We start from the raw sequence: 23,312 nt of genomic DNA, 5'->3' as shown, positions 1-23,312 counted from the left end.
GTGTGGGGGCAGACCCTTCCCAAACGTTGGATTTGTTGCAGTTAGAACTACCTCGCTTGTGGTGATAAGTGTGATCCCTCTTTTAATTTGTATACCTGTATACATAGCGTTACTGCTGACTGTGACACTATGGTGAACAGGAGCTAAAGAAAACGCAGTTAGTTCCCTAAGTAAACTGTTATAACAGCTGCTTCCACTGTGATTGGATATTCAATGAATAGTTCAGTTCTTTTAGTAGAAGAGCACTCTTGTGCACATCCATGGTTATAAAACAGAATTTGTGTGGTGCTTTTAGATATATACCTTCTTATATCAGGGGCTTCTAAAAAGTGTACAAAGTCTACGTATGAGCCTCTGTGGAGAAACATTCAATCTGGACGTTTTGGTGCAATGAAGCTACCCCGCCCCTACCCCACATATATATATATATATATATATATATATATATATATATATATATATATATATATATATATATATATATATAACATGACGATCTTGCTCCAGAGTATGAAAAAATCACTCCTTAAGTGTGAAAGACTAGGTTCTTATTGTATTTCCTTTAAAAATCATGACAACCATTTCAGAGATTGTGTGCAGACAGTAAAAAAATGTGTTTTGGGACTCGGCCTTTATTTTGTTTATAGCAACATTCTATATTGTGCAAAATGCCATTTCCAAATACAGTATGTTCTGGATAAGTGGTTCATACCAACCAACTACAAGTTAAACTGCTAAAACTGCCCTTTATACAGCACGATTATAAACGTTATTTAGTTAAATCGATGTAAAAGAATATATCCACTGGTTAGGTTTATACATTTGTTAGTGCTAAACGGCCTTTAATTTAGCCTTTCAGTGTGTTTGTGGGTGTGTTTGAGCGTGCGTGCATGTGTGTACGTGTACGTGCGTTAGTACGTGCGTGTCTATGCGTCAGAAATGTAGCGATTGCCAAATGTACTACTCGAAACTCGAGAGCATGTTTGAGACATAATTTATTTTTGTTCGTAAACCGTTTCATAAGAAGAAATTAATCATTTAAAAAACCAAAACAACCTCCACATGGAAAGATAACAATAACATGATATGCCATTAATTCCCAATACAGTAAAACTGTCAATGTATACCACTATAAAGCGTACGTCGTGGGGAACAGCTTAGATGCTTATATAATTAACTTCGCGAAATGAAAAAGTCATTGCTCATCAAAGATTGTTTCCTAAGTCACGCGTGCAACTCAGTCACAGTGGATACTAGTAGTAGACCCCGCCCTCAACATAGATTGTGTTCGGAAAATGGAATTGCTTGAACCAGAGGGAAGCCGTCTACTTTAACAGAATGTGACCGTGATACTTTGCCAGTCACACTGAGAAAGAAAATAGAAGAATATTGAGTGTCATGGTATACGTTAATCATAGAACCACGTAAGACCCCATAAAACATATAGCAATGCGTCCTTAAATATAATCGAGGGAATCATGACAGCGTCTATCTGGATGTACCAGTATGCCCTTAAGTGCCTGTCGTAACGTGTTTCTTGTTTTCCCACTGTGTTTGTTCATTGTCCAGTTTAGACGAATAAGAAAGCATCTCCGTGGTATGTTCGTTTCCTGGAATTAGAAAAAACAACAAATATAAAAATAAAGCAATCAATAAAAAAAATATATATATATAAATTGGGTTCAGGCACGTTATCGACCAACCCAAATGATAGTTAGAGTTATATATTGCCCAGCCTGCCCCCCAAGGCAGGCCCGGGGGGGGGGGGCGTGTGCAGCCCTTGAGTAATTGGAAACGAAGAATATGAATAAGGCAAATTGTAGTAACCGTAATCCTTCAAACACACATAATATGAAAGGAACAGTTTTAAACAAGTTTAAACCATCCAGGTGACTGATGCCACAGCTGATCACAGCAAACATTACTCATGCACAGTGTATGTGACGGCAAATAGAACAAAGCGAACCAGCTTGCTGTGTGTAAACACGGACATCAATGCTATCAAACACCTATAAATGAACAATGTTGTAGAAAAGTGGAAAAAGTCCAGGTGCGTTAGGAATGTAAGTCTGCTAGGAACCGTAGATTGTCCCCCATTGTTTTATTCAGGTGACAATTGTCCAATATACCAATCATCAAACACATAACGTTATTATAACGTTACCATAACGTTTATATAACAAATGTATAGTGACGTTATGATAACGTCATAAAACGTTCTGTGTTTCTTGGTAACTAAAATACTACGACTAACCCTAATCTGTACTAATCAAATGGGACCCCGGAATCCCATTCCTAGGACTACCATTCCCGTCACTCCAATGCAACGAAACTGAGGGTCCGTGTAACAGAAAATCCGCCCTCCATTCAGTTACAATGAATAGGGTTAGCCTGACCTAAGTGGGTCAAAATCTAGGGCGAGGCTTACCTGTATAAATGAATGGGAAGCGGACTATCCATCATGGGGGAAATTTCTGTCACGTTACTACGGCATTTGCTGATTTTTTTTCTTTAAAAGTATAGACAAGCATTTTCTTACCTCTTACTCAAGATGCCGTTACTGTCGGAGGCGGGATATTCATGGCTGTTCATCTCGGCTACCACGGTGTGTTGAATGGTAAACAAGCCACCGTGAGCCAATGGGTCAACACCTGAATGGATAGCTGACAGACACACGGAAGAAGCCTGCAAAAATTAATAAATTGATAAATTAGTAAAAAAAATTATCAACCAAGCAATCAACTTAAGAATGAGGAACAATTTTAAGGAAGAAAAGCACACCGATATTAAGTTTGCCGTAATTAGTTATAGAGAAGAGGTTTATTACTTATCCAAACATAAATTATATCTACCAAATCCTACGTATTTCGTACACCTGTGTTAACAACTTACAGCTGCATAGTTTTCGCCATCAGAGAAAACCTTTCCGGCGGAAGAGGAACAATTGGCTGGACAACGAACGCTGAAAAAATGTCGACACACTTTAAATCTTAAGTTTTTTTTTTTTTTTTTTTGTTCATTGCTTTATATAGACATCTTATAAAAATGTTAAGATTGGTTAGGACAGTGGATATCCTCCATTTAGCTTTGAAGGTAACCTCGTTTCTGCCGCCCCAAAAATTGTACAGAAGCTATTCGAGACACAACCAAGCAGATTTCTCCTTTGCCATTGCCAAGAGATGAAAATAAATCCCCTTGGCCGTAAACAGTAAATTATGACTGTTCCCTTTAGCCAAAGAAAGCTTAAGGAATTTTTCTTTCTGTTCTTTTCCCACCAAACCCCTCTGATCAGTAAAATTATGAATCCTCTAGTGACACTGATGAAGTCTCATAAAAAAAAGATAAACAGTTTGCCTTTTATTAATTACTACGTCAGTTATTTCGTCCACAATTAATGTTTAAATGATAATTTCCAATGTCCCCATTTCATTAAGTGTATTAACAGTTGTCCACCTGCATAGTTCCTTGGACAGTGCCTTTTTACAAGACTGAGTCCATTTTGTGGCACAGGTTGGCTGGAGAACGCATCGGTATCTGCCGTTTTCTAGATCTTCACATGTTTCGTCCACCTTTCTGTTGTAGCATACATCAGTGGAGCAAGGAAGGGCTGGAATGAAATAAATTTATGTCATGTTTATACGGATCAGAAGATATTCAAAGGAGGATAATGACAAAGAGCAAGAACGATCCATCTGACGCGAAACATGCCTCGTCCAATACAGTGCGCTGCTCCAATTTCATGTACGCTGCTTAACATTTTATAACATTACGTCATATGACGTCACGACACAATACACACAACGTCACAATTGTCTGTGTAGCACCCCACGGTTCATTGTAAAATATGCAATTTTTGTTTACAGAAATTCTTGTTCAACGTGCAATTTTAAAGTAGATTATACAGTAATATCACTGGTTTCGCATACTTTTTGTACAGAAAATTGCATTGAAAGTCATAGTTTTTAAGGTAATACGGTACGTTACATCAAACCAAGCTCTGCTGACGTCACACTTACGTGCACAGACTTTGCCATCTCCTCTGTACCCGTCGTTACAAGTACAGTTGAATCCTCCTTGTGTGTTCACACAGACAGCATTGAAGTCACATGGGTTGGCGGCACATTCGTCTACGTCTAGAAGAAGCGTTGTGTAGTATAAAGAACTTCATTATTTAATTTATGCTTATACATGTATGCAGACAAAACAAAAACATTGGAAAAAAGAAAAGAATTGAAAGCGGGTGCCATTTTTAAAAACATTTCTTTTTATATTTATCTAGCAGTGAAAGTTGTTTTACTGTCAAACTGAGAAATCTAGCCTGTCTTTCTTTCATATATTGTATTCTTTTGACCTGAATATTTCCCCATGTTGTTCTTAAAGCTTCCCAATATTTCCGAGATATTAGCAACCATTAAACCTCCCTTTCTCCTCTTTATTGATAAAGAAATTAAGATGCATTCCATCATCTTGTCACATTATATTTAATGTATATTCATTTTAATTTCAACGTTTGAGTAATTATAAGGCATAACGTCTATTTGAAAGATGAGTCCAAACCACTTTTGAAAAAAAATAACGACACCTTAAATACAAATCATCTCTTGCTAAACATTGGTATCAATAATAGTATTATATGTATACGCACCTACGCAAGCAGAGCCGTTAATACTTAGGTATCCCTCGACGCATTCACAGGTGGCGCTCAAATCGCCCAAGACACACTCCTCGTGCTCACCGCAGCTCAAAGCCTCACAAGGGTCGTCTGCAACAATAACAGGTATTATCAAAAATAAATAATATCACTGGTATGAAACAGAAAGAAATACAAAGTGGTAATAATGGGTATGGATAAATATACTACATACACTAGCGGATCAAAAGCATTGCTCTTTTTTGGCCAAATTAAGTTCTGACACAGCATGGAAGGTACAGGAAAGGTACACGTTTACATCTTACTGGTCGTTTTTTTACGAGGAAGAACGGGGTACATGAATTGCCCTCGTGTGGTCTCGTGCTGCCTCCCTACCCCCCGGTGGAAACACCGTTGTAAATTCCGCCGATATACTTTATAAAAAACATATACCACTATATGTAAGCCCTACATGACACTTTGTTTTGTTGATTGTACAAATTATACGGGCTATTTATCCAGCAAAACTGCAAACAGTTTCCAATAAAACATGTATGGAAATCTGGTCACTTTAATGGGATGAAAAATATAAATGTAAATGCCCGGTTTTCTTAATTTAAAATGAATGGTTGGCTTTTAAATCCACAATATATGTATTTTGTACGGTTGGTGTTATCAATAATTGATTTATTTCTGTTTTTGTCCAAAACGGAAAGTGTTTTTTCTTTCGTTTTTTTACAAAAAAATAAAATTCACAAACGCTGGACCCCACCCCTACCTTCAAAAGGTATACATCTCACTCCGGCATCTTGTTCGTGGCGGCAGTTGTGAACGGTCCATGGGCGGCTGTAGCACTGATCCAGAGAAAGCTCGTCTCCGCGGCAGGATACATCATCAAGGAAGATGGCGCCACTGCCTGGAGTGACGTCATCGCCAACCATCACAGAGGCTGTTTCTCCGCTGTAAAAACAATTGATACGATTCAAAGGAACTCTCATCAGCTGGGGATATAATTTCAGGTACTTGTACATTATCAAAGCCTAGTCAACTTATCTTCAAGTTAACAAACTGCAAAAACATTCAAAACGTCTATTAAGATTTCATTTAATGTCCAGTAATATATTTAATATTAACATGCAAATACATGTAGGCCCCTATGCATGAATTAAATATCTGCATGAATGTACATCTGCACTGGGTACATGTCCCATGTAGTGAATTTAATACTACAAAAACAGTTCATTCACCCTAGATTCTGACCCACTTAGATCCGGTTAACCCTAACCATTATAACTAAATGGAGGGCGGACTTTCTGTTACACGGAGCCTCAGCTTCGTTACCCCTGTCATCAGAGTACCTGTGTCCGAGCATCCTGCAGGCCACTGCAGCGCTGCGTTCATCGAAGCCGTCACTACAGACAGTTCCCCAATGTCCGTCCTCCCTGTTTCTCACTTCCAATCGGCCCTCTTCACTGTTTTCAACGCCATCTTTAACCAGGCGCACTGTAAAGACAAAGAAGGGCATGCTTATAATATAAAACCCTCTATAATTGTTGCACATGCAGTAATAACGATTTGCGCATTCTAAGTAACGATAGAAAGCTTAAGACTCAGCGTACGTTGTACAAGATGGGTACTTAAATCAAGAACTTCATCAATTAATGTATGTATCACAGGTAAAATGCATCGCACCTTCATACGGTCCTGATGCAACCATACACTTCACGCCTGCAGTGTGGTAACGGTCGCAATCGGCCTCGCCATCCAGAACTTCTCTAACACATTCAAGAGGCGAATTCTCCAGGCCATTACAGTGGAATTTATATGGAGCGACGGAGACGTTGCCTTTGCCAAAATAGGAGCGTTGAAGTCCCACGGCACCAGTGTAGCTAATTCGATACGTAACCGTAATATTAGTTGTACTGTCTTTATCTTACACTTGGCTAACTGGTACTCGATTGTTCAATATCGATTATACATGGTCAAATAACTTCAAATACAACTCCCAATACATGAAGCAATAAACAAAAATGGGGAAAACGCAGGTTATGATGATAACTCATTTTTATATTAAGTCACGTTTTGATGAATCACTATTAAAATATCGTCATTAGTGGTCTCCTCGTCTCGATCAACCATGAACGGAGGAATCATATCTTATTCGTGTGAATTGCGATTTCTTTTCTTTTTTCATAAAACACGACGGCTTTTACTCTCTCCTCCTTACGCTCTCTCTCTCTCTCTCTCTCTCTCTCTCTCTCTCTCTCTCTTTTCGTGTATAGTTAGTATAAAGTTTGACTGTTTTAATGAGACTTAATGTGTTTTACCTGTAACACCCCATTTCCATAGATTTTTAGATCGATCTATCCCTGTGGGGAGTCTCACTAGATTACTGTCTGTAAGCGTCTGGTCTAAATCTTAATCTCTAGAGCGATCTAAATCTCTGTGAAAGCACCCTAAGTTTGGCCTTAAGGTGTCAAAATTTCATACCCCCACATGTTAAAAAACACAAAATGTCTCTACAAAACGATTTATTTTGGCACCATTATTCATATTAGTTATTAGTTAAAAACACGTACCCATAGCTCATCACTCTGCAAAGAACTGCTGCCTCTTCGTCACCGAATCCATCGTCACAAACGCTGTGCCAGCCACTACCTCCTCGCTGCACTTCAATGCGTCCCTCTCCCTCGTGGTGACCATCGACAAGTCGAACTGAAACTGATTTTTAAAATAATAACGTTTATTTGTAGCTGATTAGGTTGGATTGTACGATTATGTGAGGTATATATAAATATAGTGCGGTATAGTGCAGTATATAAGAACTGTTAGACGCCTGGTCATTACATACTGTTAAGTTTTCGCATCCCAGGTATCGTGTGAATGTCCCCTATTAACTTTAATAACTAGATTCAAAGCTATGTGTTCAAATGTTTGATTCGTCGATAAACACAACCTGTTGTTTTAATATTAATGCAACAACAGGACCTAATTCAACACTTGAGAAAATTACTAACAATAAAAAGTTATCGTGTTTATTTTTTATCGCCATGAGTTAATGTCGCCTGGTTTCATATTTGGGTGTTCTGGTACTGCAACAGGGATTCAAAGACGACAAACTCGGGTCTCCTGAACAGATATTTGTATTGCAGTTCTGTAATTAATTTCAGTTTGAGTATAATCCTTTCTGAATAATGAATGAAAGTTTTTTTTTTCTATATTAAGACATACTTTTCATCGTGTGTCTAAAAGTTCCACTTACCAGGTACGGCAGCAGTTGTTGACGGTGTTGGCATCGGTGTAGTCTCAGGTTCCTCGGCTACACAACTGATACTGGCATCTTCCGAGTGAGCACAGTTGTGTGATCCCCAACCTCTGTGAGAACATTCTTCCAGAGAACCTTCACTGCCAGTACAAGCCACATCGTCCATGTAAATGGAACCGGTGCCTTGGCCAAACGTAGCTCTACTGAATGCAGTGGCGTCGCCGTCGCTACAAAAGCAATTGTATTGAGTCAAATGTTGTAGACCTGACTAAACTATACTTTAAAACATGCAATTACCTTTGGCTGATTTTTGTTTTAGACAAGATAGCAAAAAAGGCGTAAATGACATAAAATTTAAGTGCTACAGGCCATCAACATTAGCTACAGAACAACACTAGATTGAAGCTTTAAAACTCATGGAATTCTCACATGTAACCGAGCATTCTGCAGACCACAGCGGCATCGTTGTCATCCCAGCTGTCATCACAGACAGTGCCCCACTCGCCGTCACCCTGGCGTACTTCAACTCGACCTTCACCCTCATGGGCACCTCCGACCAATCGGACAACAACTAAAATGTAGGTTTGATGAGTATGTTTCAATAAGTATCGGAAGTCTAACATGTTCATTTGATTGCTGCTGAATATTTTCATAAAAACTAGAAACGACAAAGAATTCCCAGGCAGAGTTATGTGCTCGCTTATTAATAATAATTTATAAATGGGACACCACCATCTTATCAATCAAAATGAAAGTATATCTATTGTGTGATCCCTTGGGCAATTAAAAGTAAAGAAGCATAAATTATTATAAATTTGAGAAACGAAAAACGAACTGAAAAAGCACGCAATTCACAGCTGAAAAACAAAAGGCGGCAAATCAATTCTGTCTTAAATTCCACACAAATATATTAATGATACAATTATCAATTCAAATCCATAACGGTGGGTTTATCATACTTGGCGCTGGTGTTGTTGGCTCAACAAAGTAGCATCTGACACTGGCATCTTCGTGATGTCCACAGTTGTGTGATCTCCAACCGTTGTGACCGCAGTCTTCGATAGAGGCTTCACTTCCATCGCAGTTAACGTTATCCATGTGGATTGATCCATTTCCTTGGCCGTATTCGGCATTGCTAAATGCAACTGCGTCAGCGGGACTGGAATGGTTTTTGGAAATATGCTATAAACAGCTTTCACAAATGCAAATACATTGATGCTGTTTCAAATCGAAAAAAACGGTAACAGAAATATTTGATAAGCGAATTCTACTTTATAGGATATTGTTATCAGCGCATGATTAAAACTATATATTTAATGATATATTTAAGAATTTTAATTATATATTTAATACTTCGAATCATTAAAAGTTATAAATTATTATTTTTTATTTTTTTTTCTATTTGATTTCTTCCCTGTCTTTCAATATGTAACGTTCTGGTGTACTAGTATGCTATGTCGCATACTGTATCTGCTGGTGTATTATTTAATCCACCATTAAAAAAAATTAAATAAACTTATGTTTACTCATTCATTTTAGACCTAGAAATGATTTGCACACCAAGACAGTGACAGAGCTGGCTATTAAATTAGTTAACGATGTCATCGTACAGTTCAACAAGTTCTTCATTGATACTGATCACATGTTTTAGTAACGACCAAAATTTCGTAAAAAAAGAAAGCGACCCAGCACTTACTCGTAACCAAGCATTCTGCACACAACCTGTGCATCGTTGACATCCCAGCTGTCATCACAGACAGTGCCCCATTCGCCATTATGAAGAACTTCAACTCTTCCCTCACCGTCACGTTCACCGCCCATCAATCTTACTTCAACTGCAAGAGCATGCAGATTACTGTCAGTATAGTCAGGTGGTTTGATTGTCTTAGCGCGTTACATACAGCAATTTTGCATGTCGGAAACATTGTTTTCACACTCGCAGCATTTTACGATTTCCACTTCGAAATATATTTGGAAAAACTAAATACTCAATAATAAAAATAGATTTATTGAGACCTAAATTCAGATTTATTAATAAGCTCTCCAGCTATGAAGTAACCTATGCAAATTTTAAGTACACTTTATAGTCTGACCAACTCTTTACCCAAACATGTAGTTTAAATTTAAAAAATACAAGCAGTCAATATACAGCGGATGAACAAGTATTAAAAGAGAACATTTAATGAACTATTGTGTATACATACCAGGTAGAGCAGGAGTTGTAGGAGCCGGTGTAGTGGGTTCCGGAACAAAGCATCTGACACCAGCATCCTCAGAGTGAGCACAGTTGTGTGAGCTCCAACCGTTATGTCCGCAAGCTTCGATAGAGGCCTCACTTCCATCACAGGCGACGTTATCCATAAGGATTGAACCGGTACCTTGGCCGAAATGAGCGCGGGAAAAGGACACGGCGTCGTCGGGACTGAAATGTTCATAACCAATGACGACAAATCCGTTATTATTATTATTATTGGAAATTACCCAGTATTATGTCATATGCCGAGGTAGTTCTTAAGAAACAATACTGCTGTTTAAAAGAAAATATACGTACTTATAGCCAAGCATTCTGCAGACCACAGCAGCATCGTTGTCATCCCAGCTGTCATCACAGACAGTGCCCCATTCGCCGTTATGGAGGACCTCAACTCTTCCCTCACCGTCACGATCACCACCAACTAATCTTACCTCAACTGCAACGAAATGTGGTTATAAATCATCAAGCATTCAATAAAATCACTATTTATTGGTTTGCACGCAGCTTTATTCAAAGTGGAACATTTTTTATCCATTCTGTGTGTAAACAATCATGTTGAAATATATTTTAATGTTGACACAATTTGCTTAGTTTCACAATTTACTTCTTTTTTTTTTTTTTTTTTTTTTTTTGTTATCTTGCGTCATCTTACATGCTCAACAAAACCGTAGAGAGTCCCTAAACAGTGCTAATTGGTCATTGTAGTACCGTGACGTCTATAGTAAGAATTATCTAAATATTTGGTTTTCATTTTGGTTACAGAACAGAATAATCTGTGAACCCACCAGGCAGTGCAGGAGGTGTCGTAGTAGGTTCTGCAGCTACACAACTGACACCAGCATCCTCAGAGTGAGCACAGTTGTGTGAGCTCCAACCGTTATGTCCGCAAGCTTCGATAGAGGCCTCACTTCCACCGCAGGCGACATTATCCATAAGAATGGATCCAGTACCTTGACCGAAATGAGCGCGGGAAAAGGACACGGCGTCGTCCGGGCTGAAATTTTAAATTTTGAACGTAGTTGTTTTTACTATTGGAAGAATTCCCCAAAATGACACGACGAAAGTTTTTGTCATTATAAGAAATTGTTCAATATCACATTGTGTGCTGTAAGAGTAACAGAGAAAACATGGTGATGTTAAAAAAAATCGTATATTTACTTATAGCCAAGCATTCTGCAGACTACAGCAGCATCGTTGTCATCCCAGCTGTCATCACAGACAGTGCCCCATTCGCCGTTATGGAGGACCTCAACTCTTCCCTCACCGTCATGAGCACCACCCACCAATCTTACCTCAACTGCAAGGACATGTAGTTTACTGTCAGTTTAGCAAGGTGGTTTGCTTGTATATGTGTCTTGGCGCCTTACATACGTACAGCAATGTTGCATGTTTAAAGCATTATGTTTACGATATCTATTTATATCCAAATATATTTTGAAAAACTAAATACACAATAATAAAAATAGGTTTAATGAGCCCTAAAAACACGTTGTGTTTCATTAAAAAGCTCTCCATAGCTTCAAAGTAACCTATACACATATTAAATACCAGTATACTTTATAGTCTGACCAACTCGTTACTAACACGTAGTTTAAAGAAAATACACAAGCAGCCAATATACAGCGGACAAATGTTAGAAAAAGAACATTTAATGAACTATTGTGTATACATACCAGGTAGAGCAGGAGTTGTAGGAGCCGGTGTAGTGGGTTCTGGAATAAAGCATCTGACACCAGCATCCTCAGAGTGAGCACAGTTGTGTGAGCTCCAACCATTATGTCCGCAAACTTCAATAGAGGCCTCACTTCCATCACAGGCGACATTATCCATAAGGATTGAACCGGTGCCTTGGCCGAAATGAGCGCGAGAAAAGGAAACTGCGTCGTCGGGACTGAAATTTTAAAAGGGTGACATCAAGATGGCATGAAGTTAATATTAAATGTTTTTATTTTATTTATCATGTATTGCTATTTGTTAAAATCTTTAGCAAGTGTTACATTCTTGAAGGTTATACATACTTGTAACCAAGCATTCTGCAGACCACAGCAGCATCGTTGTCATCCCAGCTGTCATCACAGACAGTGCCCCATTCGCCGTTATGGAGAACCTCAACTCTTCCCTCACCGTCATGATCACCACCCACCAATCTTACTTCAACTGCAAGGGAATGCAGGAGAAACTTGGATAGACATTATTTAATCAATATCTGTGTAAATAACTCTTAAAAATATGAATTTTTTTCATAATTCACGGTAATTAAAAAGCGCAAACAAATAAGCCAAAATATTGTTTTTAATGCTCACATAATTTTGTCGAGTTTCACTTTAACAGTCAACATACTTGAAATTTTTTGTGATTATGTTGTATTATCTGACATGCTGAACAGAACCATAACGAGTCACTAAACAGTGTTGATAGATCATAACAGTACCATGACGTCTATAGTAAGAATTATCTAATAACAAATATGGATATTTTTCAATTTGGTTATAGAAGAGAGCAGTCTTTTAACCCACCAGGCAGTGCAGGAGGTGTCGTAGTAGGTTCTGCAGCTATACAACTGACACCAGCATCCTCAGAGTGAGCACAGTTGTGTGAGCTCCAACCGTTATGCCCGCAAGCTTCAATAGAGGCCTCACTTCCACCGCAGGCAACGTTATCCATAAGAATGGATCCAGTACCTTGGCCGAAATGAGCGCGTGAGAAGGACACGGCGTCGTCCGGGCTAGAATGAAAAGTGTAATGAATTAAAATTGACTGATATTCCCTAGATTTATGCATCCTGTTTTCGTTGTTAATAACAGAAACGAATGTAAAGTAACGATTTTACTTACTTGTAACCAAGCATTCTGCAGACAACAGCGGCATCGTTGTCATCCCAGCTGTCATCACAGACAGTGCCCCATTCGCCGTTATGGAGGACCTCAACTCTTCCCTCACCGTCATGAGTACCACCTACCAATCTTACTTCAACTGCAAGGAAATCCAAATAAAATTCGGAGAGACATTAATTTAATCCATGTTTGTGTACATAATTCTTTGTGCAATTTGGAACATTTTTTTCAAAATTTAGTGTGAGTAAAAACGGTAAATAAATAAGTTGCAATATCGGTTTTGACATAAATCCAGTTTACTTTCTTATCTGAAATAATGTTGCTTTACCTGACATGCTGAACATAACTGTATTAAAATAGCCCCTTAACCGAGTTTATAGGCCATAAAGTGCCGTGGCGTATGTGGTAAGAATCATTTAAAATAAATATGGGGCATTTTCTTTAAATTGGTTATCAACTAAAAATTTCTTTAAACGTACCAGGCAGTGCAGGAGGTGTCGTAGTAGGTTCTGCAGCCACACAACTGACACCAGCATCCTCAGAGTGAGCACAGTTGTGTGAGCTCCAACCGTTATGTCCGCAAGCTTCAATAGAGGCCTCACTTCCACCGCAGGCGACATTATCCATAAGAATGGATCCAGTGCCTTGACCGAAATGAGCGCGGGAGAAGGAGACGGCATCGTCCGGGCTGGAATTTTACATAGGAAACCAAATATGATTATTTTCTCCAAACAAACCGAAGATGAAATCACTTTTAAGGGCTGCTATGAAATTGACTGATGTTGTCTAAAATAAGCCTTATACATACTTGTAACCAAGCATTCTGCAGACCACAGCAGCATCGTTGTCATCCCAGCTGTCATCACAGACAGTGCCCCATTCGCCGTTATGGAGGACCTCAACTCTTCCCTCACCGTCATGATCACCACCCACCAATCTTACTTCAACTGCAAGGGAATGCAGGAGAAACTTGGATAGACATTATTTAATCAATATCTGTGTAAATAACTCTTAAAAAATATGAATTTTTTTCATAATTCACGGTAATTAAAAAGCGCAAACAAATAAGCCAAAATATTGTTTTTAATGCTCACATAATTTTGTCGAGTTTCACTTTAACAGTCAATATACTTGAAATTTTTTGTGATTATGTTGTATTATCTGACATGCTGAACAGAACCATAACGAGTCACTAAACAGTGTTGATAGATCATAACAGTACCATGACGTCTATAGTAAGAATTATCTAATAACAAATATGGATATTTTTCAATTTGGTTATAGAAGAGAGCAGTCTTTTAACCCACCAGGCAGTGCAGGAGGTGTCGTAGTAGGTTCTGCAGCTACACAACTGACACCAGCATCCTCAGAGTGAGCACAGTTGTGTGAGCTCCAACCGTTATGTCCGCAAGCTTCGATAGAGGCCTCGTTTCCAGAGCAGGCGACATTATCCATAAGGATGGGATCAGTACCTTGACCGAAATGAGCGCGTGAAAAAGAAAGGGCGTCGTCCGGGCTAGAAAGAAAAGCGCAATGAATTGAAATTAACTGATATTCCCTGGATTTATGCATCCTGTTTTCGTTGTTAATAAGAGAAACAAATGTGAAGTTAAGATTTTACTTACTTGTAACCAAGCATTCTGCAGACAACAGCGGCATCGTTGTCACCCCAGCTGTCATCACAGACAGTGCCCCATTCGCCGTTATGGAGGACCTCAACTCTTCCCTCACCGTCATGAGTACCACCCACCAATCTTACTTCAACTGCAAGGAAATGCAGATAAAATTTGACCCGACTTTAATGTATTCAATATTTGTTTATGTACACAATGCTTTATACAAAATGTAACATTTTTTCAAATTCCGTTGTGAGTTAAAAGGCAAATTAATTAGCCAAAATATTGCTTTTGAATGTTGACATAATTTTGTTTAGTTTCGCTTTATTACCCGGTAGTTTACTTTTTTATCCGAAATAATGTTGCCTTATCTGACATGCTGAACGTAACTGTTTAATAGCCCCTTAACCGTGTTTATAGGCCATAAAGTGCCGTGGCGTCTATGGTAAGAATTATTTAAAATGAATATGGGGCATTTTTTAAAATTGGCTATTAACTAAAGCATTCTGTTAACCCACCAGGCAGTGCTGGAGGTGTCGTAGTAGGTTCTGCAGCCACACAACTGACACCAGCATCCTCAGAGTGAGCACAGTTGTGTGAGCTCCAACCGTTATGTCCGCAAGCTTCAATAGAGGCCTCACTTCCACCGCAGGCGACATTATCCATAAGAATGGATCCAGTGCCTTGGCCGAATTGAGCGCGTGAAAAGGAAACGGCGTCGTCGGGGCTAGAAAGAAAAGTGTAATGAATAAAAATTTACTGAAATTCCCTGTATTTATGCATCCTGTTTTCGTTGTTAATAAGAGAAACGAATGTGAAGTAAAGGTTTTACTTACTTGTAACCAAGCATTCTGCAGACCACAGCAGCATCGTTGTCATCCCAGCTGTCATCACAGACAGTTCCCCATTCGCCGTTATGGAGGACCTCCACTCTTCCCTCACCGTCATGAGCACCACCCACCAATCTTACTTCAACTATAAGGGAATGCAGTTGAAAATCAGTAAGATTTTAATCGCTGCATGTATTTCTTCGTGAACGCCGTTATAGAGGACCTCTACTCTCCTTTTCTCTGGCCGCGAACCCCCAGTCAAACAGATCGACACTTAACGTGAATAACAAGGATCAACATTAAGCTTTTTTAAACATATTTCTACTTAAAACTTCTTCTACTACTACTACTAATAATAATATGATAATAAGGATTCCTTGTCTATGTGGAATGCATTACCTTGTATTCAATCGCAGTACATTTATTTATTTTAATAAATAAAAATTAAAATTCTTATTTCTTTTTCCTTTCCTTTTTTATTTTTCAGTTCCATTTCTTAATTATATCATATTGTATTTTTTTCATTATCGTCTATAAACATATGAATTCCACGTATTCTTTTCTAAAATTATAATACTGAATCCCACCTTGATTTAACAGCGACACTTACCCTCATTTGTCGTAGTGGTCTGACACTGCACGCCAGCGTCTTCACTGTGGGCGCAGTTATGGCTATCCCAGGCGTTCGAGGAACAACTGGCAAGTGAGGACTCTGTCCCCGTGCAGGCGACGTTGTCCAAGTGTATGTCCCCGCTTCCTTGGCCAAAGTGAGCTCGGCTGTAGGCGATTGCATTGCTTGCACTAAAATGACAATAAAACGATAAAGAAAGAAGGAGAGTTGACAAAAGATAGCGTTCAACAGTTCCTTTAGCTAAGTGTATTTAATAAACAAATACAGATTCATTTGTCAATCAACGGAGGTTTACCAGTCAATATTTAGGAATTCTGTTGACTCAACAGGAGTTCCTATAGGACTCTATCTAGTGAATATGTGCTATAGAACCCAGTGTTTCGGATGAATTTTCTACAGGACTTCCTATAGGACCCTAGGAAATGTCCGTAAGGGAATCAAGAATTACGCAGAACCACGCACTTTTGATGCCTTAACGCCAATTAAACACAGAATGTGTCTTACACTTACTCGTAACCAAGCATTCTGCAGACCACGGCGGCATCGTTGCTATCCCAGCTGTCATCACAGACAGTGCCCCAGTTACCGCTTCCCTGACGAACCTCGACACGTCCCTCTGCGGCGTGAGACCCACCCACAAGCCGGACTGAAGTTAGAAACCAAGAAAATATATGCTGACGAAGTCACAGGAGTTTTTGTATAATAACTACACATAGCACACGGTCATAAGCAGTAATACCGATGAATTTGCTCTACTCGATCGTTTCGTCAAATACAAGGTGCATGATTCCTGTTAGGTTTTTTCTGGACATTTCAACAATTTGAATCCCTTCCTTGCTAAATTATATCTTATCTAAAGTTTTTAAAGTTTTTTATGTTTATCGATTATCTGTATTTTGGCACACTTACCTTCAGGCTCGAATGACAAAGACCTCCGTTGTTTCAAACTCTTTCCGTGACAATGCCTTAAGAGTGAGGAAAAGGCAATCCATTAAAATTCATGGTGTTTCAATATTTCCGAAAATTTCTTCGACAAAAAAGTACTCTATATATAATATGTAGCTATCGTCTTCTTTCCTTTCTATTTCTGACTGAAAAGTGTATGTTTTTATCGATCCATTTACTCGGTTTACTTTATCGATAATTATTTTTTTCTATTATTCTCATACGCAAAGCTAATTTATTCAGACGTTATGCTGTTAAACACATGTGCATCTTTTTAGGTATGTATCGCACGGAGATACGTTTTGAAAAAACATATAGATTTAATTTGCAAATTAAAATAAAGATAATGATACCTGTGTAAAAGAAATCGATAATTGAAAAATATATGAAAATGCAGTTGAAACAGAATCAGTGTATTACTCTTAAAAAAAGGAAAAGCAAGAAAACTTTTAAAACTTAAAAATGCACAATATCCCTTCACTAAGGGTTTTAAGAAATGTAATCAGTTTAATTTACTCACCAAATGGCCTGAACCAATAGGCATATTACTAAGAACTTCGTCATCTTTCTCCTGCTTGGAGGGACCAACAGAAGTTCTTCTGAAAGATGCCGCGCAGAACGCTAACTGGCGACCAACTCCATTTGCCGCGCTTTTTATAACACAGGATCTCCAATTGCCACAGCTTGCGTGAACCGCAGTTATCTCGTAGCGACTGCCACCTGGATTTATTTGGAAAATATTTTCTGTGCAAATATTTATGAATTCATGAAGGGCAGTCGGTGTGAACGTTTCGATCTTCTAGATTTGTTTTGTTCGACACATTTCGCATTACAAACACTTGACCATTTCTGCTTAAACATTGCACATTCCATCCGACTTTTCTGTTACATTATGTATCAACCTTTGACGACATTAGATGTTTGACGAGTCAATGACTCATGTAAGAATGACCATCAAATAATTTCAGATTCAAAAGAATAACAGCCCGCATCGGGGTCAATCGAGAAACTGGTCAATTATGTACGAAATAAACAGACCTACGTCAATATACAAATGCCATATGCTTCTTCCACTTTCAAAGTTTTCGGTCGTTTCTCGCACATACATGTATATTGTAAGGCCCTTTTTGTGAATTTTGTTTCCGAGACAACCTGATAACAGAGGACCCTTCTAACGTAAGCCTCGGACACGTACGCCAGGGTGCTGCAACTTCATAAGCATCAGAAACCTTTTTCTGAAAATCTTACACCTTTCCTATAAATATAAGATGTTTCGAAGACTAGATATATGTCTTCAGAACCTAAATAGAAATAAAACAATTTATATGTCTTGCTTTGACAAAATTATTAAGCAATTGACAAACGGTTTATTTAAATATATGGTATATTCCAAAGACTGTGACTGTTTTACAAAACAACCGACTTAGATGTGGCGATGATTATTAACCATCTCACAGAAGTGTTACAAATATCAAGAGTAATACTTAATATAAATTGTGTGATCGTAGTTCTGTTTCCCACTTTAGAGAAATAATGTAACAAAACTCTTTGGTTCATATAATCCTTTTAGTTCTATTAAACTTTATTAGAACCTACACCGTACGTTGCAATTGTTAGAAACAATCGGTAATGATCTGGCATATGCGCGTGCTTTATATGCCTCTTTAACAAAGATAACGCTCCCTGTATAGGATATCTCAAGAACGAGCAGATGTACCACTAGCCGACCCCCTCCCTCCTCGGTGAAGAAAAGGTGGGAATAGAGAGACAGTGACAGCTAGCCAGTAAAAAACAGAGCATTGCAAATACACTAAACATCATCCATAATTTCCGCTGGATCTATGGATTTCACGCGAATAAGATACATGTTATGTATTGGAACTTGAAGGGCGAATATATCTAAACATAACACAAGTGACGTCATATCAAAGTGCATTTGGCCGGACTTTTGCCAACCGCCTCTGGAAATCGTTTAGGTATTATGCAACAAAAGGACATCGGTGCATGGGGGTCGACCGTGATGGACACACACTTGTACATCTGTATAATGTACATTTGCCGCTTGACTCCGGAGTTTCAGGAATGGCAGTCCTCTAGGAACATTAGTCCGTTTCACATGACTTTGTAAAGGTGACATTTATCTCACATTTAACCCCAAAACTGCCACTAACCCTGACCTGTAGTAATCAAATTGGATCCCGGTGTACAATTCCTAGGACTACCATTCCTGTCACACCGGCAAATGACCACATAGCTAAGCCAACCTCCTTGGACAATGACCATGTTTGCGTATCCAGCCGTTAGATCTGCACATATACAATATAATTGCAAACCTTGTCAGTTACATTGAATCGGGTATATTATATTTATTTATAATTTCCAAATCAAGATTCGCCTTAGGCTTGTGACTGATTAGAGAACAAAATTTGACGTTTATATATCCTCTCCGTTGTAATGCTTGCAAATGAAATAGTACCCGTTCTTTTGGCCACGTGACAAGACGCGCCGCCGTAACCCTTTGTATTCACAGCAAGTTTCGCAAGACTCTTTTGTATGCCGAGTATCGTGAGAGTATTTTGAATGTTTAGACTTGTACATTCAATTGGACAGACTCTTGAGACTTTGTATACCAACTGTGACACCATTATTAAATGTCATTTTTGTGATGTTGACTGGTCGCAAGACATGAATTTTTCGTGAAAATTTTAACAGTTCCATTCAAATCCAAACCAATATTGATAGAATAGGGTGACCGATGAATAATCGCGGAGGCTAAGATATACGGCATCAATCGGACACACACACAGGACTTTGGCTTAATGTTAATCAATTGATAACGCAAATACGGTGTATGAAAAAAAAACAGAAAACAACAATGACGTGTGAAAGATACAAACTTCGTGATGGCAGCAAATCGTGAAAATTATGATAGGTACGGATCTTCCATGCGCTGTGGAATTCTTCACATAGATAACTTAATAATTATTTGTATGAGTACGTCGTACAGCGTTACGTCAAACTCGTGTGATTTCATCAACCAAGGGTGGCTTTTGATATTCAGAATCGTCAGCTGTGCATTTTAATCCCCTAAAAAAACAAAAAAAAAAAGTTTTAAAATAAATCGTTTCATAAGACACTCCACGTTTTTTCTATCCATGGCATTTTGACAATCCATTAAAGCCTCTTCATCATATAAATGACACATGACTTAGTCACATAGCTGTCTTACCACGTACGCAATCAAGTTTACTGTTTTAGGATACGATTAATATTTCACAATAGATGTTTATTATAAACATTTCTTTAATTCCGTTCTTCTTTTTATTTTCTCTCTCTCTCTTCTTATTGTTTAATTGTAAAACGAAACCTGCGGTCGAAATTGGCAATTTAGCCTCTAATCTATATCTTCAGTATTATCAAAACTTACAGGGGAAATTTTTCAGCATCTGCAATTGTTTCTGGTAAATCCCTCTTGGCCGTCTCCGGCAAGGGAATGGTACATATTGCCCCAAATATAGACATCGCTCCGAATATTACAAGTGTCCTTTCCTATACTCTCTACCTTCAGGTCTCTCTGAAAACGAAAACGAAAGGGACTCGTCAGTCAACGACACTTTCACGCGGGTTCAAAGTTCTGACAACTTAATCCACACACAGTGAATCATCCGTTTTCTCAATCACCAAGTAGGCATCGAAATTTCATTTAAAAACATGATGATGTTTGTAGATTTCATTTGTTTGAAAGATTTCGATGCTCAAATCAACAGGGAATATACCATTTTTTAAACTTTAATTAAAGAGGGTAAACATGTTAAGCGTTTATCTTCCACATGGCCCTCTGTTACCAGTCCTTCAACAGTACTGGCTTTATTCCCTACTTGAACCTTGATATGCTGAGTGCTAAGCAAGGACACAGTAGGTACCATTTTTATGATGGTCTTTGGTATGACCCGGCCGGGGATTGAACCCACAACCTACTGCACCGGAGGCGAGCACCATTTGAGCCATCCAGTCAGTCATGTGTATAAAAATCTTCCTCAGATTTGGGACCTAATCCATAATATACTTACTACAATGATGGGAGACAAGATTGATCCGACGCCAGCGAACACGGCTCCCACACCCAAACAGAAATTACGGATGACGGTTGGGAATATTTCGATGCTCCAGATATACAAGATACAGTAGGCGGCGGACACTCCCAGTTTTCCCACGACTGATAATGCAATTTTTGTGTACTTTGTAGATTCTAGTTCTGAAATAGAATTTTTGTTATAAAAGAAAGGGGACCGTTTGGTACCGGTACCTGCTAAATATCAATCAAAAATATGAATCCTTGATTACTGAAAGTAACTGTATCAATACGTAATTGTTTATATGAAATTCACTCTTGCTTCTCCACAATTACCTGTATTATATCTAAAGTTTTAACTTTTTAACTCTTTCCTTACCATCACTTGCATAATATTGCACCAGCAGAGTTGAAAGACACGAAAGGCCGCCAATGACCATACACATAACATAAGGCCGCTTTCGTCCGAATTTATCGATGGTAAAACATAGCGCACACGCTGGAAACTCCACCAGGGAGTAAAACAGCACGTTGAGGTACAGGTTCCCTGACATGTTTCCGGCATGGAGGAAGATACCATAGTACGCCATGTCGATTACGATCCTGAAATATTGATAGATTATTCGAACAACAGCTCAAACCCAAAGCTACTGGTATTGGCATTCCAACATATTAAGGGATAGTAACTCTTCGAATGAGATCTATACTTCTCAATAAATGCATTGTAAACAACTCATAGAAATGTAATTTATTCTATTTTACCACAAAAACAGCAGTTATAGTAATTATTCTGCAATAGGTGCTTGTCGGTGCTTGTCGGACCACGTGATCTCCATAGATGGATGGCTTTTCTCTGTAATAGTCTCATACGCAATTATTACAGAAATCACTGTGCATGTGACAAGGTAACGTTGCCAACAAAGATGTTAGTCACTGGAACTGACTTTCGTTTTTATGTGAAACTGGGACCAGGAATAATTGCAGTAGCCTCATTCCTTGATGTATTTGTCTATTTTATTTGTCATTTCATTATTTTGTTCTCCTTAATATCTTATGTCATATGAACTAACTTATTCATGTACTAGTATTTATTAGTGTTCATTGGCACGTACTTATCCATTTAAATATGTATTCTACGTAGGGATAACTGCTTGTATTTCACATACCAATTAACGATTAGTAGCAGCAGCTTTATCATCACGTTTGGTGCATGTAATAGAGCTCTGGCACTCGTAGATGGGGGGTTTCTTGATTTCCACCTTTTCTACAAGTCCTTCTGGGAACTCGGTGCCGTTAATTCTTGCTGTTCGTCTTAATATTTTCTCAGCAATTTTCTTTCGGCCTTTGGTAAGTAACCACCTGGGCGACTCCGGGAGGCACCTTGGAAAATATTAAAAGATCGGGAAATTGCGTGCAAGTGCGTGAGCGCGCGCGCGCGCGTGTGTGTGCGTGTTTGTGTGAGAGACGTGGCAATACAATTAGCTGAAAAAGGCTATCTGCCAACACAACAACGGTCTCTTCAAGACAAATACCACGCATAGCCCTGACCTTGTTTTTTTCTGGTCTCCGATGAATAGAAAAGAGATCCCATACATGTAGATATGGTTTTGCTTCTCCGTATGATTCAACAAGTAAATTTGCAATTTGTTATCAAATAAAAAAGGATAAAACCAATACTTCAAATAATACAAGTTTGACGTACCAAAAAAGAGTAAAGGCTTATAGAAATAGTAGCGCTGATATCGTGATCTGTAGATGGCGCCAGTCTCTTAGGAAGTAAGCCATTCCCGTTACTACCACCCCGCCCGCTGCATACACATAAGCCAAACCAGTTCCAGCCAGCATACGCTTTTCAGGGCCTCGATTTCTAAGCCTGGAAATGTGGATGGTTTTAACAGCAGCAGGTCAAGTGTAGTGGACAAGATAAATAAATTTGCAGAAATTACGCCTTATCTTCCTGTATGTAACGCAGTGTCAAATAAATATGAGCGATTTTTTTGCCAGCTAAACCACTTTATTCAGATTTATTTATTTATTTATTTATTTATTTATTTATTTATTTATCTTTGAATTTGACAGGAAAAGGATTTAATTCACATTCTCGATCCCATTATCAAATATTTCAATTTTTGTAGTTTTTGCCACAAAAGAAATTCAGCCTTCTTTTGAATGTCTTATTGGAGTCATACAGCCACATACATGGGTCATCACAAACATGAGGTCGTCGAGCTACAC

The 23,312-nt window shown here is 38.5% G+C and overlaps 1 protein-coding gene across 1 annotated transcript; it reads right to left on the bottom strand.

Annotated features, from left to right (window-relative positions):
- Positions 1-983: 983 nt before the first annotated feature.
- On the bottom strand, positions 984-17,569 carry LOC106180197 (scavenger receptor cysteine-rich domain-containing protein DMBT1-like). Its single transcript, XM_087018804.1, has 32 exons — positions 17,526-17,569; positions 16,970-17,025; positions 16,571-16,706; positions 16,040-16,230; positions 15,436-15,574; positions 15,118-15,326; positions 14,609-14,747; positions 14,291-14,499; positions 13,792-13,930; positions 13,463-13,671; positions 12,984-13,122; positions 12,666-12,874; positions 12,168-12,306; positions 11,823-12,040; positions 11,308-11,446; positions 10,935-11,143; positions 10,447-10,585; positions 10,100-10,317; positions 9,592-9,730; positions 8,855-9,054; positions 8,325-8,466; positions 7,893-8,122; positions 7,210-7,351; positions 6,323-6,519; positions 5,989-6,133; positions 5,409-5,590; positions 4,646-4,762; positions 4,017-4,133; positions 3,454-3,607; positions 2,893-2,962; positions 2,540-2,685; positions 984-1,610 (listed from the first exon to the last, which is right to left on the bottom strand). The coding sequence occupies exons 1-32, from the start codon at positions 17,567-17,569 to the stop codon at positions 1,571-1,573; spliced, it is 4,902 nt and encodes a 1,633-aa protein (XP_086874930.1). The 3' UTR covers positions 984-1,570.
- Between the last annotated feature and the right edge of the window lie 5,743 nt (positions 17,570-23,312).

This window comes from Lingula anatina, chromosome 8 (assembly GCF_051362555.1).
Source record: "Lingula anatina isolate TDL-2025a chromosome 8, LinAna3.0, whole genome shotgun sequence".
In the NCBI taxonomy this organism is placed as follows: Eukaryota; Metazoa; Brachiopoda; class Lingulata; order Lingulida; family Lingulidae; genus Lingula; species Lingula anatina.
The sequence above is the reverse complement of the archived record's forward strand: the minus strand, read 5'-3'. Positions and strand labels throughout refer to the sequence as shown.